A 16,489-nucleotide genomic window follows, 5' to 3' on the forward strand; every position below is an offset into this window, starting at 1 on the left:
CCAGCCTTACACATTTGATCTGATCTTTTCATGTTTCACTCAGATTTTTCTTTCGGTTTCTGATTTCACCTCCATTAATACATTTCTGCTTTTAACATCGCTGCATCTGTCATGTTTGTCTGATTGGGATTTTCCCTCATCAATATTTTCCTGTGTAAACTCTTTATAAGGTGCAATATAATAAAATCATATAAATACAGTTCTAAGTTATTATTTCTTTAGTTGTGCATGTGACTGAAATGTGGCCTGATGGTGGCGCTAAGAATAAAAACACCAAAGGTAATTATACCATCTGTGAGTCATTTTCACTGCAGGCTAGTTGTGGGTAGAGGTGGGCGGAGCCTATCACCCTGATGCTGTTCACCTGGGCAGGTTGAGTCTTGGTTATTTAAGCTGCCTCCTCAGTCTGACCCACTGTCATCATCCTGCTGCATTTTGGACTCAAATCTTTTTAAAGTGCGACTTTGTGACCGTTGGTCTCGACTGCGGCGAGGTGAGTACTCAGACCGCGTCTGCTGGGTGTCGCTCACCCACAGGATTATCTGGTTAGGTGGAGTTGGGGTTTAACTCCTTTTAATGCTGCTGTGTGCTCACTTGGTCTGAATGTGGATTATTTGTCTGGTTTTGTCTGAATAGCTGCACTTTAAACTTCACCGTGGCTCAAAAGTGAGACGCACCAAATAAAACATTAAGTGGGCTGGTTGGAAAGGCGGGGTCTAAGTTTGAAAGCCATAAATGTAGTTCTTACAGCATTCGCACTGATTCTGGTGTTTGAGTAGAAACTCGTCTGTGTTAAGCTGAGCTTAAACTTGCCCGAAGGTTTTTGTCTCGGGAATAAAAGTTGAATAACTGGTTTAATGTTGATGCCTCGATTTAAAATGACAGGTGTAAACACCTCATCGACACAGTGATACTTCAGCTTTTTCTTTTGGTTATTTTTTTGATTGGAAACCTTTAAATGACATCACAACTTTAACTGCAAGCATCTGTCTTTGCTCCCTTTCAGGTGTGCACGGTTACCTGACAGGTGAACCTGCTGCAGGTCGTGTTTTGGAGCCAGGAGGTGCAGAAAAACATGAAGACTTCAACAGTTTAAGGAAAAACTGCTTTGAATTTCAGGGTTTTGTGTGGAGAACCTCATCAGCTGATAAACTGCTTTATTACGCTCGTCTCATCAATTGTGACTCAAAGACCAGCTGATTCTGGCAACGTAAGGACTTTAAGGTCTGAGTTTAAAAATAAATCTTACTGTTCTCGGCTTTTATTGGCTCTCCAATGATTTTATGACCTGAACGCCGTTTCCTCAGTTGGAGGCAAAGCGTTGCTCTCTGTACTCCTGCAGTGTGCTCGCTCGTCTCGGACATCTGTCCATGTGCAGAAACGTGTCAAACACCGAGGTGCTCTGTAGAAACTATCATACAAGGAAGCTTTGACTGCAGACGTGACTCTTTATTTTACGCCACAAACCTCCCAGCTGTGTCACCTGAGCTCCTTTCATGATCCTCTTGGCTTTCATGTTGAGGTAGAAATCTCCCCACAGGGTTTTCAGTAGCACCTCCTTCTTGATGCCCATCCTCTCGCTGTAGATGTGAGCAAACTGCCGGATGCTGGAAAACACAGAAGCAGCCTCATGAACATCCAGAAACTACTTTTTTTTTTTTTTTTTTTTTTTTTTAAAGGCTAACAGTGACACAGACGTGAACTTTAACCCTGGGCTAATCAGCTGAGTGGAGCTCAAAATTGATTTTATATTAATTCATGTAAAGTCATGAATCTAATTCAATCTGTTTAACGTATTTTACTTTGAAAGGGAAACGCTTGCTGGGTCTGTATTTATGTTACATTTAAGAACGGCGCCATCTGCTGGACGATCTTCCTGAACTGCACTCAGCCCACAGGGCGCAAACGTGTACACACAACTCGACTTAAACTAACCTGCTGCTTCTGTTTAGATTGAAACAAACCTGACGTCAGCCTGCACACACCTGTCTGCTTTTCTTCCAAAGCGTGCACCTTTATTCTGTTGGAGGATTTTAATGAATACTCTTCCTGCACTTATGTATATTATAAATATATATGCACATTTGCATTAAAGGCTCATTTCTTTTTATGATGGAACGTCTTATTCAATTTTATTTATATAGTGCCAAATCACAACAAAAGGCGCTTCATAGCTTAGCATAGCATATTCTGCACACATGTCTGCACAGAATAATCTATAACGTGTTTTCCATGAAGTGCAAACATGCTTATGCACTCTGACCTGTCTCCAGTTGCAGGGCCGTCCTAACAGCACTGAGGGCTGTGCTCAAACCAAACGCTGGGCCTTAAAACTGACTCCGGTCAGTTAATTTACACAAGCATGAATATCACGGCCTCACGAACAGGCTGAGCCACGGCACCGGAGCCTTTCAGCTCATATTCTGAGTCCTGCAGCATGCAAACAAAGCTTTGCTCCCTCCGTGAGTAGACGCCACCTCACCTGAAGCCCCAGCCGTCGATGGCGCTGGCAAACACCACATTTCCCTGATCGGGAGAAAAGTAGAGGTGGGAGTCGTCGACCTCTTCGAGCCCGGCGCTCCAGTCGTAAACCTGGTCTCCGCTTGACTTCTCGCCCTCTTTCTCCTTCTTCTCCTCCTCCTCCTTCTCCGCTCGCTCCTCCAGAACTTTAGATGTGAACAAAGTTCCCGTCACGGCGTTCACCTGCGAGGACAAATCACAGGTGCACGAAGCGAACGATTCAGGCAGCAGGTGTTGGTTAGACGGTAAAACGTGGTTGTGGCTGTGACACGAGAGCCGGGTCCTCACCTGTTCCAGGATCTTCTTCAGGTGAGTGTAAGCTTCCTGAGACGTGAGCTTCAGCTCCACAACGAGCCGATCAATCTTATTAATGACCAGAACCGGCCGGATGTTCTCCAGCCACGCCTGACGCAGCACAACCTGGGTCTAACACACACACACACACACACACACACACACACACACACACACACACACACACACACACACACACGTTTGAATCCATTGGTCATGATTTCATGGGTGCGCCGTTTATTATGAATTAAACGTGACGTGTTATTAGATTAGGGCAGGATGGAGCGCTCGGGGTAAAACACCTTACTTAGAAATCAAACTCGCTCGGGTGCATCTGGTGGCGGAGAGAGTCCCAGACTTTTAAGCCCTAAAGGGAGCGTCCCAAGAGGGTCACAGATAAGAAATCCCTAAGAGGACATCTTAGGGGAAAATCTGGGACTCTCCACCAATTGCTCTTAGAACTAAAGAAGCTCCTCAGATGAGAAGTGAAACATCTTCAAGAAACTTGAAGATGTCCAGACGTTTTTCTTTCCGAGCTCCTTAAACTTCAGCAAAATGAATCCACAGTAAATGACATTTCTCGTCCTTAAAGTGAATCTCTGGAACAGCAAGGTAGCAGATTTACCTGCGGACACACTCCCTCCACAGCATCGACAACTACAACAGCTCCGTCGCACAGCCGGACAGCGGTGGAAACTTCTGAGGAGAAGTCGACGTGACCCGGAGAGTCGATCAGATTCAGTAAGTACTCCTGATCGCCTGAGACGAGACGCACAAACACAGAACGGCAATTAGCATCAAACAAACACCGACATCAGCGTCCAGCACAGGTGAAGGACGATCACACGGGGGCCGGGGATTCAGATGAGGTTTCGTTGTTCACGCCAGGATGTATCCAATATTAAAGTGAGAAAAATGACATTCTGTGCGTGTTAATAATGCAGGTACTCAATATCAGTTTTTACAGTAGAAGTCTGGAGCCTATCACAGCTGTTACAGGGCGAGAGGCGGGGCACAGCCTGAGCAGGTCGCCACCCTATCACAAAGGACAACACGGAGACGCAGACAACCACTCACATTCACACCTGTGGGCAATTTAGAATCACCAGTTAAGCCAACGCCACTAACTGCATGTGTTTGGACTGTGGGAGGAGACCGCAGAGAACCCACGCACACACGGGGAGAACATGCACCGAATGCAGAATGTGAGCGTGATTGCCCCCTGCATACAGATACATGAGCCAGTCGGACGAACAGCACAGGGTTAGCACCAAAGGAGCGTTACCGTGTGAGTAGTGCAGGGAGATGGCGCTGGACTTCATGGTGATTCCTCGGATCTGTTCATCCTCCCGGCTGTCCAGATACCTCAGCTGTGAAGATGCGGCAAAGAAGAAAGAGTTAGAAACCTGCTCCGACCTGCCAAAGAAACTCTGCAGCCAACAGTCACTAACCTTCCCCGCCAGTCGACTCGATATGATGCCATTACTCGCCACTAAGCAGTCCGCCAAAGTAGTTTTACCTGAAAACAGGCAGAAACTTAAAAGACATCCTCGCAGAAACCCTCAGGAACAAAATCAGTGTTTAACACTTCTAAATAAACGAATACAGAACATCTGTAAAATGCTTTTGTGAGTGTTAATAAAGATTCAAAGTCTTGAGCAGTATAGCTGTAGTTAGACATATGAGAACACAATGATGCTGCCGATGTCGGTCACTTTATACATCACGCCAAATCCTGCATCCCACAGTGTGTGTGTGTGTGTGTGTGTGTGTGTGTACCACTCAGCAGCTGGCTGTAAGTAAATAAAGTGTGCCGAATATTAAATTGGGCACTAACGATTAAAGAGCTCCCCTTCTTCATACTCGACCTGCTCGGCAGTCCCGCCGAACAGCAATTCGGTTAAATATTCGATCGAGTTTGGCTCGTTGTGCTTGTTTATCCCCCCACAGTGACTCACATGAGAACTGGGATAAATAACTTTGACCCACCGTGGTCAACGTGAGCCAGGATGCACAGGTTCCTGATGTTGGCTGGGTTTCTCTGCAGGGAGATGATCTTCTCCAGGCTGGTGTGTCCCATCGTGAACGCCGACAACAAGCCACGGCGCCAAAGCACGGACGGACCAACGGTCACCGGTTGGACCTGTCAGATAAGTCCCTAAAACACGGAGTGACGAGAATGAGAGCCGGCAGCGGAGGAGCCGCTAACTCTGCGGCTAACCACCACAAACTCCTCAGAGGAGGAAGAAGAGGAAGAGCACACTTCCGCTCTAAAGGAGCGACGCGACGTCCCGGGAGTCTAAATCGAGCTAATTAAATCAGCTCTTTAATGACTAAGACCTTTGCCTGCTCCGGTGTTCCATTTGGCCAATAGACACTTATCGGGTTGACTGTTTTCTTCTGTTTCTTAAACACACAAACCGAGCCGGGTAAAGCTCGCATCTTACAAACATGTGGGGGACACCCGACTCACGTTGTTTTCCCGGAAGTTGATGCTGCACTTTAACCACGCCCATTGGCATACGTCTTAGCTGCGTTCAGGAGCATTTGGGAAAAACGAGCTTCATCCTGGAGCCGCTGAGTTCACGCGCCGCCTCTCAAACCAAGTCAGCATTAAAACGGATGTAAACCTCACGGAGGAGGATTATGGAGGGCCAGGAGTGACAAAATGACCCTTTTTATTTTTGATTGTGGCTGAACTACTTTCATTACACATTTTGAATAGCCCAGTTATTAAAGGTTTATCTATTTTTGGTAAAGAAATAAGAGTGACTCAACTAGCAGATGACACCGTTTTATTCTTAAAAAACAAAGATCAGATTGAAAATGCTATTTCATTAATAAACGAATTCTCAATTGCCCCTGGATTAAAACTAAATAAGTCTAAATGTGAAATTTTCTGTTTGTACCAATCAAATGTCAAATCCTTATACAATATTCCTGTCAAAAACTGTGTTAGATACCTTGGTATTCATATCTGTAAGAATTAGAGATGGGCCGATCCGATATCGGTATCGGTCCGATACTGACCTAAATTACTGGATCGGATATCGGCGAAAAATAAAAAATGTAATCCGATCCATTAAATATCAAAAAAGCATCTCACAAAACTTGCAACACAGCGTAACTCGGCTCATAACCGTAGCACGTTGCAGCAGTATGCGTCATGTGATAGAGCGGCTGTGTGTATTTGTAGCCAGCATTTCATCTCCGAGGAAGTTATCCCAGAGAGAAGTAAAGCAAGTGTGTAAGTTCATCTCTGAATGTTTGTAAAGCGTTCCCACGTTAAGCTTAACAACCGATATATGGAGCGACTGCCTCTCCCTCACCTTCCTGCGGCTACTTCAATCGTGAAACTGCTTAACGATCAGCTGATCGGCTTTTCTGTCGTGAGTCCGTCTCTCTTCTTTGTTTTTGGCCCACTTTGCACCACAAAGAGGAAACCAGCGGCTGAACAACAGCAGCACGTTTAACCTTGATAAGCTGTTGTTAGAATGTATTTAATATTACTTTCTACACCAGGATCCTTTTCTACGTAGCTGACTGGTAACTGTGCAGGGGCGGATCTAGCAAAGTTTAGCCAGGGGCCGATAGGGCATGAACAGGAAAAGGGGCACAAAGACATACTTTTCTTTCTTATTCTCATTTAAAATGTCTAGCTTTTAATAAATAATTATCTGAATCTTACACCCAAAGTTTTAATCTGATGTAAAATGTATAGAAGTCCATTACTGCATATAGTAACTGTTAAGTCTAATATACCCTAGTAAGCTATAGTACTTTTTCCTTTGGGAAGGTACCATCTGTGCAGTCTGCAGTTCTGTTGAAGAAAGATGTTGAATCTATTTAATTATTCTTGAAAAATAATTTGTTTCTGTGCATTTCTTTTCACCCTGCATCAAATTAAAGTTGATACATCGATTAAGCATCATGAGGTGGAGGGTGGGGGTGGTTCCCTTTTTTTTTTTTTTTTGCTGGGAGTTTGCAACCCTATTAGTTAGGTTGCTTAATATTTCTGCTAAGTACTCTTTAAAATACCAGAATAGGGAGGATGGAGTAGGTTTAAGTTTATTAGATTGATCAGTGTTGCTGAACTATGAAATATTTTGGGTGCAGTGTATTTTTTACACACAGGTATAACAGAATAGCTTTAGTGTTGTTGTTTATTTAAACTTGAGTATGAACTTATACAAAATGCAGCAAGATATTAAAAAAAACAGTTTTATTGATTAAAAAACACACAATATCGGATTCATATCGGTATCGGCAGATATCCAAATTTATGATATCGGTATCGGTATTGGACATAAAAAAGTGGTATCGTGCCATCTCTAGTAAGAATGACACGGAGCGTCAACAACTCAACTTCTCTCCCAGGATGGAAAAAACTAAAACTATACTGAACTTATGGCTCCAAAGAGACCTATCAATTTTTGGTAGAATCCTTTTGACTAAAGCTGAAGGTGTTTCCAGATTTGTGTATCCAGCCCTTTCCCTTAATGTGTATGATTCCACGTGTAAAAATGTTAATAACTTATTTGTTAACTTTATATGGAAGAATAAGCACCATCATCTCAAAAAAATCATTGCTTTGTGGACCTAAAGATAAAGGTGGTTTTGGCCTTCTGGACTTCATGGACATGAACTATACATTTAAGGTGAAATGACTAAAAGAATGCTTAAAATCTCCTGGATCATTATGACATTTCATTCCACATAACATTTTTAGAAATGTTGGAGGTTTGCAGTTCCTATTGTCTTGTAATTACAGTATATCAAAGTTAGCAGTTAAAATGTCTGCATTTTATCAACAGGCATTGTTGGCTTGGAAATTATGTTATTCACATAGCTTTTCTCCACATAGATCCATTATCTAAGAGGAACAAATCACTATATTTGCAGAATTGGATTGATAAAAATATAATCTATTTAAAAGACTTATTTGACTCTGAAGGCAAACTACTCAGTTACAATGACTTTATTACAGAAAAAACATTCCCTATCAAATTTAAGGATTTTAGCTCAGTAATAAAGTCCGTTCCCAGCGGACTGACTGAGTTGATGAAAAGCTACAAAAAACAGAACACACCACATGCATCTGTTAACACTCTTTATATAAATGGTATTTATCTCTTAAGCAAGAAATGCACCAATAAACATATTAGAGAATGTTTGTATAATGTGAAGAAAATAACTCCAAGAGGGAAGTTGTTTTTGGAATGCTATTTTTGAAAATATCAATTGGGATAAAGCGTGGCTTGTTCCTTTTAGATTTTGTATAACAAACAAAGTAAGAGAATTACATTTGAAAATATTACATAACATATATCCATCCAACACATACATTTCAAGATTCTGTGACATTGATAGAAAATGTACCTTTTGTAAAACTGAACTTGAAATTGTTACTCATTTGTTTTATGGCTGTTTGTGCTACCTTTTGGAGAGAGCTTGAAAATTATATACTGTGCAAAACAACATACGAAATCAAAATTGAAGGAAAAAACATTATCACTTATTTTGAAACTAAAGAAAAAAAAAGTGCCATTGTCAATCTTTATATCTTATTAGGGAAATTCCATATACATAAATGTAAATTTCAAAACTCAACCCCATCATTTAATTTGTTTTTGATTGAAATTGAATATTACTTAAACTCTCTTAAATTAACTTCCAATAAAAAAGGTTTATCATTGATTGAAATTCATTTAGAAATGTTTAACGAATGAGCCGTCACAGATACAACTTTCAAGTACAAAGTTGTTATGAAGTCTGTCACATCCCTCTTATTTCATTGTACTGTATATTGTTACTCTATTTGCCCTGTATGTCTATTGTACAAACTGAACTGGAATGACTGACTGTTCACTTTATAATTTCAAATAAAGTTTAAAAAAAAAAAGGAGTGACAAAATGAATTGATGGAATACGCCATTAGATAATTAATTAAATACTTCATTAATCAATTAGAATTGGAATTAATTAAACATTTCAATAATGAATTAAATGCCTATTCATTTAATTTAAAACATTTAATAAATTATTTATTTCTAACTTTTATTGACACATTTATTTAAAAATGTATTTATTTATTCTTTTAGAATTCATTTTGACACTGCTAACCCTAAATGGAAATTCACCTGAAAAGAAAAAAAAAAACTGCTTGCCCCGACCCAAAAATTCCCATTTTTAAACAAGACCCCCACCCCTCCCCCAATAAGAATCACTTCTTATATAAAGAACTGATTATGATGTAAAATACAGAACAGGTAGAATAATGCAGAGTCACAGGGATACTTCTAAAATTACTTTATTTATTACATAACTGCTTCTTTTATACTGCTGACTACAGGCTATCATTATAAACACGGACATAACACACATCAATGATCGGCGGCTGGAGGCACTTTTTGTGTGTTATCTTGTATGTTAGTAGTGTGTAGATACCAGTTAATATATAATCTGATTTGTGACAATCTGTTTTTTTAACACACTTCTTGCTCTAACTCACCCAGAATGTGTCATGACCCAGCTGATAATGGTTTTAATGATGATAACGGCTAACAATGTCATAACCAGTGTAAACCATCCAGACTTACCTCTGCAGGCACTGGTGTAGAATTCAGAGGTGGGGCAGGGGGGCACGGCCACCCCAACAAAAGTTAAAAGTGAAGAAGAAGAGCTGGGATTAAAAAAAAGCTTCACATTCACCAAACTTTCAGACAGGAGCTGGTCTCTTTTTGTTTCCAACAAAAACGTCTTTTACTCCCAAAACATGATCAGGAATTAGGAGTTTATATCTCACACACAGAGGCTTGTGAGCCTCTGACACCATGTCAACACCTGTTGATGATGCCCCCAACTTGCCCCCCCACCTTAATGTTTCTTTCCCAGTGAAATGTGTAAACGTTGAGGATATTAGGTTTCCTTTAAAGCCCCCTTTTCCATAACACACCTGCAAAGGTGGCGTGGACTACACGCCCTGAAATGCCTGAATATCACTTGATGTGGACCCGTGTCTGAGTCAGTGACAAACTCTCATCGTTCTCTGGGAATATTTTTATTTTCAAATGCAAACAAAAAGCAGCTCCGCAGTCATGAAGTGATCAAACAGTCTTTATTCCTTTGCACTGTCACCTGAAGCATATTTATGATTTGTCGCACGTTCTTTCAGCCAAGCTGGATGTCGTCACATCCGATTGGCCGTACCGTGCAGTCATCAGCAGCCAGAGAGAAACACTGAACACGTTACTGAGTGGTCTGTCACAACGGAGCAAGAAAACATCACATGCAAATCAAACCAGGCGAGGGGCAGCGAACGCACCACCTGATCAACGTACACAATACGAGTGCTTTATATCCTAAACAGGAGTTAAAAATACAACAGGAAGTAAGAAAATAAAGGCCTCGCACAGTCTACATACACTCAGAGTACGATATTGCACTTAGAACACAGTATATACAGGACACTGTACAATGCAGCACGTCGGTATGATAACCTACAAAGGTAACATGAGCAGACGCCGTCGGTCGAAATCAGTGTGGCGCTGGTGTCTCAGTGTGAGCTGAAATTATTTTACAAAGCTTTGTCACAGCTGAGGATCAGAGGCGGGTTAGAACATCCGTGCTTTGGCAAACTGAAGCTCCACCAGCAGCAGAAACTTGGTATCACCAAAAAAATCTGCTCATACAGGACGACTGTGTGGCTCTGAGATTCAGGCAGAATCCCCGTTTACTATAGTGTAGAAGAACAGCTGTGGTGGGTTATCACAGCTGTGCCCACACAGAAGCTGTACATGAAAGATGGAACGAGCTTCTCGGTCTGAAAAGTCAAGTCTTAAACCTGCGTTTTTTCTGTTGGCCAGCAGGGGGAGAAGCTTCTGTAAAATAAATCTAGGTGAAAATGAGCCCACAGTCCACTGATGAGTTCGTGGCCTCGTCACTACTTTGATCTTAATTTTGGATCTTTGATACTTAATTACTGTATTGATACTTTATAACTGAGAAGCCAGACCCTCACGTCACTACACGTCACTAACGAGTCAGTGGGCGGTGTCACGGTGGTGACGTCCATCTTTTGTATACAGTCTGTGTTCTCAGAGGTTGGGTTTCTTTCTAATGTTGTGCGCTCTTTACCTTCAGACTGTTGTTGTGATTTGGGTCCATAAGAAATAAATAAAACTGAATTTATTGATTTTCTATAGTCTGGATTTCATGTGGTGTTTTATTTGTGCTGACGCATCAGTGAATATTTACTTTATTGTTGCGTTTCTGCCAAGCAGCTTTTTTCATTACTTTTTAATTTTGTTATAGTTTTTTACTGGTAAATTATAAATAAGATACTTTCAGTAACGCTTCATAATTTGTCTATATAAATTATGTCTTATTTAACTTTATTTTCTTACCTTTCGGCTCACTTATGGAGACATTTCTGTTGGACTGAATCGACTTGTTTAAAAAAAATGTTGTAATAAGTAAAGACTGAATGACAACCAGAATCCTTCCCAAACCTTCAAAAGTGTTCTGGTGACATCTAACCACAGCTTAGATAACAGATGCAGTAAAAGAAATCAAACCCAGCACTGAACACTGAAGCTCATCTCAGAAACAAGTGCAGGACTTTAAAGGCAATGCTTCCAATGTTCAGAGTTTATGTTTCATTTTCAAAGAAAAACAAGAATTGTGTCAGTCGAGCTCATCAGGATGGAAAAGCCTGGGAAACTTTGCACTCTGGATCCACAGCGAAGGAACGAGCAGCTGAAGCACGGCGACACGCCGCACCGATGCAACGGCAGGGCCAGATTTAAGGACAGCTCCAGTTTCTTAGCAGCCGAGTCAGTTTTGACCCTCGTCTCTCGCTCGGACACCGTCTGTGTCACTCGTCCGGCTTCATTAACGTTCACAGAAACGACCCGAGCTGTAACAAACTGGAACTTCCTTTTTTCTGTTTTTAACTGTGTCTTTTAATAAAAAGACTTTTGAAGAATTGCACAAATAAATAAAGAGACCAGAGACAGAAAAGCGTGACGCTGCAGAGGCGTCACATGCTGCTGGCAGACCGATCCGCCCGTCTGCGCCTCGTTGAAGAGAAAACACGCTTTTTTAAAATCTCACTGGAAACTAGCTAACTCTGTAGGAAAATCCAAAACTTTATTTGATCCACATAGTGAACACTTGTCTTCATGTTACAGTTTAGGTCCAGATAAGAAAATAAAGCCCGCTCGTCCTGTCGTCAGATTTCCTTTCAGTTTGTGAAAGATTCACGCTGAAGCTCGTCGGGGTCGGCGTCCACTCACGGGCTGTCCGTCTTAGTCTTTGCTCAGGCTCCCGCCTCCTGTAGACCCGTCTGTGTGTGTGTGTGTGTGTGTGTGTGTGTGTGTGTGTGTGTGTGTGTGTGTGTGTGTGTGTGTGTGTGCGCGGTTAAAACCTTCCACCGCCACTAGGTGGAGTCAACGCCACGCAGGCACGAGCTGCAGCATCTCTGTTTGTACGTGTCCACATGGCACAGCCTCAGCCTCCTCACCACACTGCAGTACTGGGTGGTGTCCTCACATTCACCTGCAGGGAAAAGCACGATGAACACCTCATCTCACATTTAGCACCGTGAAGAAACATTACAGGTGTTTCAGGAGGTTTGAGGTTTTCGATGGGGCAGATTTCACAGTGTCCCCAAACTGCTGTGGACGTGTGCGGTCACAGACTCCTCGCATGGCTCTTATTTGTCTTGTTTTGCTATAAGTTATGACTACCATGCATCACAACACTTTGAACAGACTCAAGTTTGGATCCTTCTCACATCTAAACACGGTGCGTCTTTTTAAGGATACAAACGCCCAACATCTGGGTTCCTGAGAACATTTCCCATCATGCTCCTGGTGGAAAGACTATATAAAGATGGAAGCAGCTTCTGGGACTGAAAAGTGAAGCCAGCGCTCAGCGACTCGTTCTAAGTCAAACTGAATAAAACATTAAGCCCATCCACCCATTTTCTTCTGCTTGTTCAGGGTTTCCTGCTGACGGCTCGACGGGGCTGACGCAGACAGACAGTAAACCGCGCTGACACAGTCTAACCGAACCCACGACCTGCATGTCGAGATCAATAAGTGTCGAGATCGAGCGAAGATCAAAAACAGGAACGTTTTTCATTTTTCTGAACGCTAACGGGTGAAAATGACGGACTGAAGGCAGCTGTGAGTTTTCTGACGCCTCAGACGATCCACAGGTGACACTGACATCACTTCCTGAGCCACTTACAGCACGGCGAGGAGCGACGCCGCCGGTGATTAAAATGAAGCATTTATTGATTGTCTTCATATAAATCACTCAGCACCAGTGTGAGTTTATAGCTCAGCTTCTCTGTTTCGGTTCGTTCGCCGAGCAGGTTTGTTTATGTTCAGTTCGGCTTTTATTCATTTCAGTGAGGCTGAAATCTGTCACGGCACATTTAAGAACATCTGAACGGTGAAATATACCAGGAAACATTTTGCTGCTTCAGTTTCAGGTAACTATAATCACCCTGACTATGGGTTAGTCAGGGTGATTATAGCCCAAAAAGGTGAAATTCATCTGCGTAAACATGAAATTTGGCTGCATAAATCTTTTATGGGGAAGATTAAATTTTAATAAACCTTCAGGGTTTTTTATGGGTTTGAATAAAACAAAGTTAAAGCCCAACGTGGCCGATCGCAGGATTTTTAGGGCCCGATCGCACACGCCACAGGTCAGCTGTAGATTTACGGATTTTTAACGGTTTCGCCTAAAGAGCGCAGGACGCGGCGCAGACTTACTCGCACAGGTGGCGGTGTTGCAGTGCTGCCAGGTGGAGGGTCGCTGGAGCCAGGCGCAGTGCTGGTCGGCCAGAGTCCTGCCGGTCTTGCTGTGAACGCAGTCCACCCTGCGGGACTGGAAGCCACTCCCACAGACCACGGTGCATGCTCGCCACGCACCGGGACGCCACTGAACATCGCACAGGTCAGAGGAACAGTTGCGCACGGACACCGGCCTGAAAGAGGAAAGATTTGGGACTGGGATTTATTAATGGGATTGGTGATGAATTCTGATGGTGCCATTTTATCGTGTTTTATTTATTATTCATCTTTTCTGCTCCGCCTCGGTCAGCGTTACTGGCGGATCGCTTAGAGTTGTGAGCACGACGCCCAGTGCACTAATGTCAAAACCATCCAGCTCCACCTGTGAGGTTTAATAAATATTTCTTCAGCTAATGGTTGCCATGGGAGCCAAATTAAGCATCCTGCAGGTGAAAGGGAGGTAGCCGTGCTCTGCTGGCCATTTTACAAAGAACGACTCCATCGCTGTACGTAGGAAGTTCTCAGACTGGGAGCAGAAAGAACACTGAATGTGGTGCAGCTGTTCTCGTGGCCGTAGATGAGGGGCGATCATGCTCTCCGTCGACACTGGAGGCGTCGCTGGGTGTGCCAGTCAGCTGTTCATTGATGCAAAGCGAGCAGCAGCGACCCTCCTGGGATTGAAGCAAACTCCACCTGCTGATCTGCCCAACGCTCGACAGGAAGAAGAAGAAAACAGGACGGTAGCAATGGTTCCATCCACCAGGCGCGTACCAGCGTCCCCGAGCACATCGTGAGCCCAACTGTGTGCCGTAACGGCCTGCAGCGTGTTTAGCTTTACAGGTTGGAGGTCTCTGTAGAAGAGGAGCGACAGCTCTGATCACATCGCAGGTAATCAGGGAGACTCGTTCCTGGTGGCTGATGGACTCCATCATGGCTGCTCTTTGTCAGTGATTCAGTTGGTGGGAGGAGGATTCGGCGGTCTCAGGATTTGGAGCTCCAGCTCACACCGGGATTACCCCGAGCGGTCGGGTTCAGGCATCTGAGACCGAGGGGATCAGCAGATGGACAGGTGCCGCGTCTACACCGACAAGGACGATCTGTTGCAGCAAAGAGAGCCGACCGTGAGCAAATCTGTCAAATCGCTGGCTGATCCATGTTCCCGCCCTCACATATGGCCACGAGATGTGAGCAGCAACCGAGAGAACGAGGCTGTGGGTGGTCAGAGTCGCTGCTCTTCCACACTGAATGAAGGCGGTTCGGTCAACTGACTGGGATGCTTCCCTGACGGCCTCGTAGGCGAACAGAGCCAGGACGCACATGATAATAAGAATATGAGCGACGTTCAATAAAAATGAAGAGCTGATGGATAATAACGCACAGTGTACCTGGGATTTAACACATGCCTGCAGACCGACACAGGAAGAAACAAGAGTGACGCACAGATTCAGTCTGAACAAAATCGAACATTTCAGTTTTACATGAAAGAGTCATTTCGTGTCTGAGCGCGTGCGTACCTGCTCCGGAGGTCACAGTCTGTGTAGGAGGAGCCGTTGGCGTGCTGGCAGACGACCGATCTCTTCTGCACGGTGGTGGTGGGGCCCAAACACCTCCCCGAACACTAAGATTCAAAGAGTCACAGCTGAAGGTGAGTTTCCTACACGGTGTAAAGTGCACGTCTGATCAAACGTCTGACTCTACCTTCCCCCACGGACTGGTCACCCAGACGGGGCAGTTATTGGCGGAGCACGGCTCCGTGTCCGCCGGCTGACTCGTCCCCTCGCAGGCGGCCGCCGGCAGCGTCCTCGCAGCGCCTCCGGCGTCCAGCTGCTGACAGGTGACCCGCCGCTGCTTCTGGCCAGCGCCGCACGAGGCCGAGCACTTTGACCACTCCGACACCGACCATCTGACACGAAGACAGCAGCACACAAACGCAATAAAAAGCTTCAAATGAAACTTCTGTCCCAACATTTTGTCTCTTCCTGTGAACAAGAATCTGTCAGAAAGCAGCGCTCATCCAAGGACGAGTCTCGTTTTAACTCCTCTCAGGCTCTTCCAACTCCCGAGGAAACCAGGGGGACAAATTAAAGGAAAAGGTGGAACTATTGGGAATCCCGAGGCTCTGTTATGCTGCCATCTTTGCTGGCACAGTAATAGTAATAGGCAGTGTTGGGACTAACGCGTTATTAAGTAACGCGTTACAGTAACTACGTTATTATTGTGGTAACGAGCACGGTAACTAGTTATTATGCCAAAACCAGGAACGCATTACTCGTTACTAGGATTTAGATAGGCTCGTTACTCGTTACTTCGTGTGGTGGATATCGCGGAGCTTCCACAGATTCAATAACATTAGCAAGTGGTGGAGGCCAGCAGGTGGATGAAGGAAAAGGGAGGCAAGAGGAGAGACCCGAAGCGGCCGCCGGTCCGCGTGTCAGGTGAACTGAACTTCAGGTAAGAAGTTATGACCTGCAGTCTATCTGGGTCAGATATAAACCAAGTTTAGGTGGAGTTTATTTTCGTTATGCTGACTTTTTCGTACTGCGTGCTAGCTAGCATGACGGAGTTTCTATACAGCTGGGTGGGTGCTATGTTACTGATGTTGAACTTTATTTTGTTCATACGGTTAATTATTAGAGTTGCCAACCGTCCCCTAAAAAAACAGAATCGTCTCGTATTCAGAGAAAATATTACGCGTTTCGTACTGAGGTGAAAAGGAACACAGTTTGTCCCGGACTTCAGCTACAATGAAAAAGACACAAAGCTGGAGCTGCACAGCTGCCTCTTCTTCTCTCATTCTCTCCCGTTTCTACTTCAATCACGAAACTGATCAATGATCAGCTGATCGGCTTTTCTCTCTTGTTTATTTA

The 16,489-nt window shown here is 43.9% G+C and overlaps 2 protein-coding genes across 5 annotated transcripts in view; both read right to left on the minus strand.

Moving 5' to 3' along the window:
* Positions 1 to 9,501, minus strand: part of efl1 (elongation factor like GTPase 1) — an 82,438-nt gene extending 72,937 nt beyond the window's left edge. The window contains exons 1-8 of one of the 3 annotated variants that reach the window (XM_039614055.1): positions 9,414 to 9,501; positions 4,804 to 4,972; positions 4,266 to 4,333; positions 4,100 to 4,184; positions 3,440 to 3,573; positions 2,809 to 2,946; positions 2,483 to 2,703; positions 1,484 to 1,607 (exon numbers count right to left, since the gene is read on the minus strand). In XM_039614055.1, the coding sequence (XP_039469989.1) occupies positions 1,484 to 1,607; positions 2,483 to 2,703; positions 2,809 to 2,946; positions 3,440 to 3,573; positions 4,100 to 4,184; positions 4,266 to 4,333; positions 4,804 to 4,894 (861 nt within the window). In that variant the 5' untranslated portion in view covers positions 4,895 to 4,972; positions 9,414 to 9,501. Of the gene's footprint in view, positions 1 to 1,483; positions 1,608 to 2,482; positions 2,704 to 2,808; positions 2,947 to 3,439; positions 3,574 to 4,099; positions 4,185 to 4,265; positions 4,334 to 4,803; positions 5,122 to 5,287; positions 5,379 to 9,413 lie in introns of those variants that run through there. The other 2 variants (XM_031738336.2, XM_039614057.1) reach the window with 2 other exon arrangements.
* A 365-nt stretch (positions 9,502 to 9,866) lies between these two features.
* adamtsl3 (ADAMTS-like 3) overlaps positions 9,867 to 16,489 on the minus strand; it is a 202,523-nt gene continuing 195,900 nt past the window's right edge. For both annotated transcript variants that reach the window (XM_039614073.1, XM_039614066.1), the window contains 4 exons: positions 15,321 to 15,525; positions 15,137 to 15,240; positions 13,602 to 13,816; positions 9,867 to 12,372 (listed from right to left, as the gene is read on the minus strand). In XM_039614073.1, coding sequence (XP_039470007.1) covers positions 12,254 to 12,372; positions 13,602 to 13,816; positions 15,137 to 15,240; positions 15,321 to 15,525 — 643 coding nt within the window. In that variant the 3' untranslated portion in view covers positions 9,867 to 12,253. The remainder of the gene's footprint in view (positions 12,373 to 13,601; positions 13,817 to 15,136; positions 15,241 to 15,320; positions 15,526 to 16,489) is intronic.

The sequence above is a fragment of the Oreochromis aureus genome, linkage group 1 (assembly GCF_013358895.1).
Source record: "Oreochromis aureus strain Israel breed Guangdong linkage group 1, ZZ_aureus, whole genome shotgun sequence".
Lineage (NCBI taxonomy): Eukaryota > Metazoa > Chordata > Actinopteri > Cichliformes > Cichlidae > Oreochromis > Oreochromis aureus.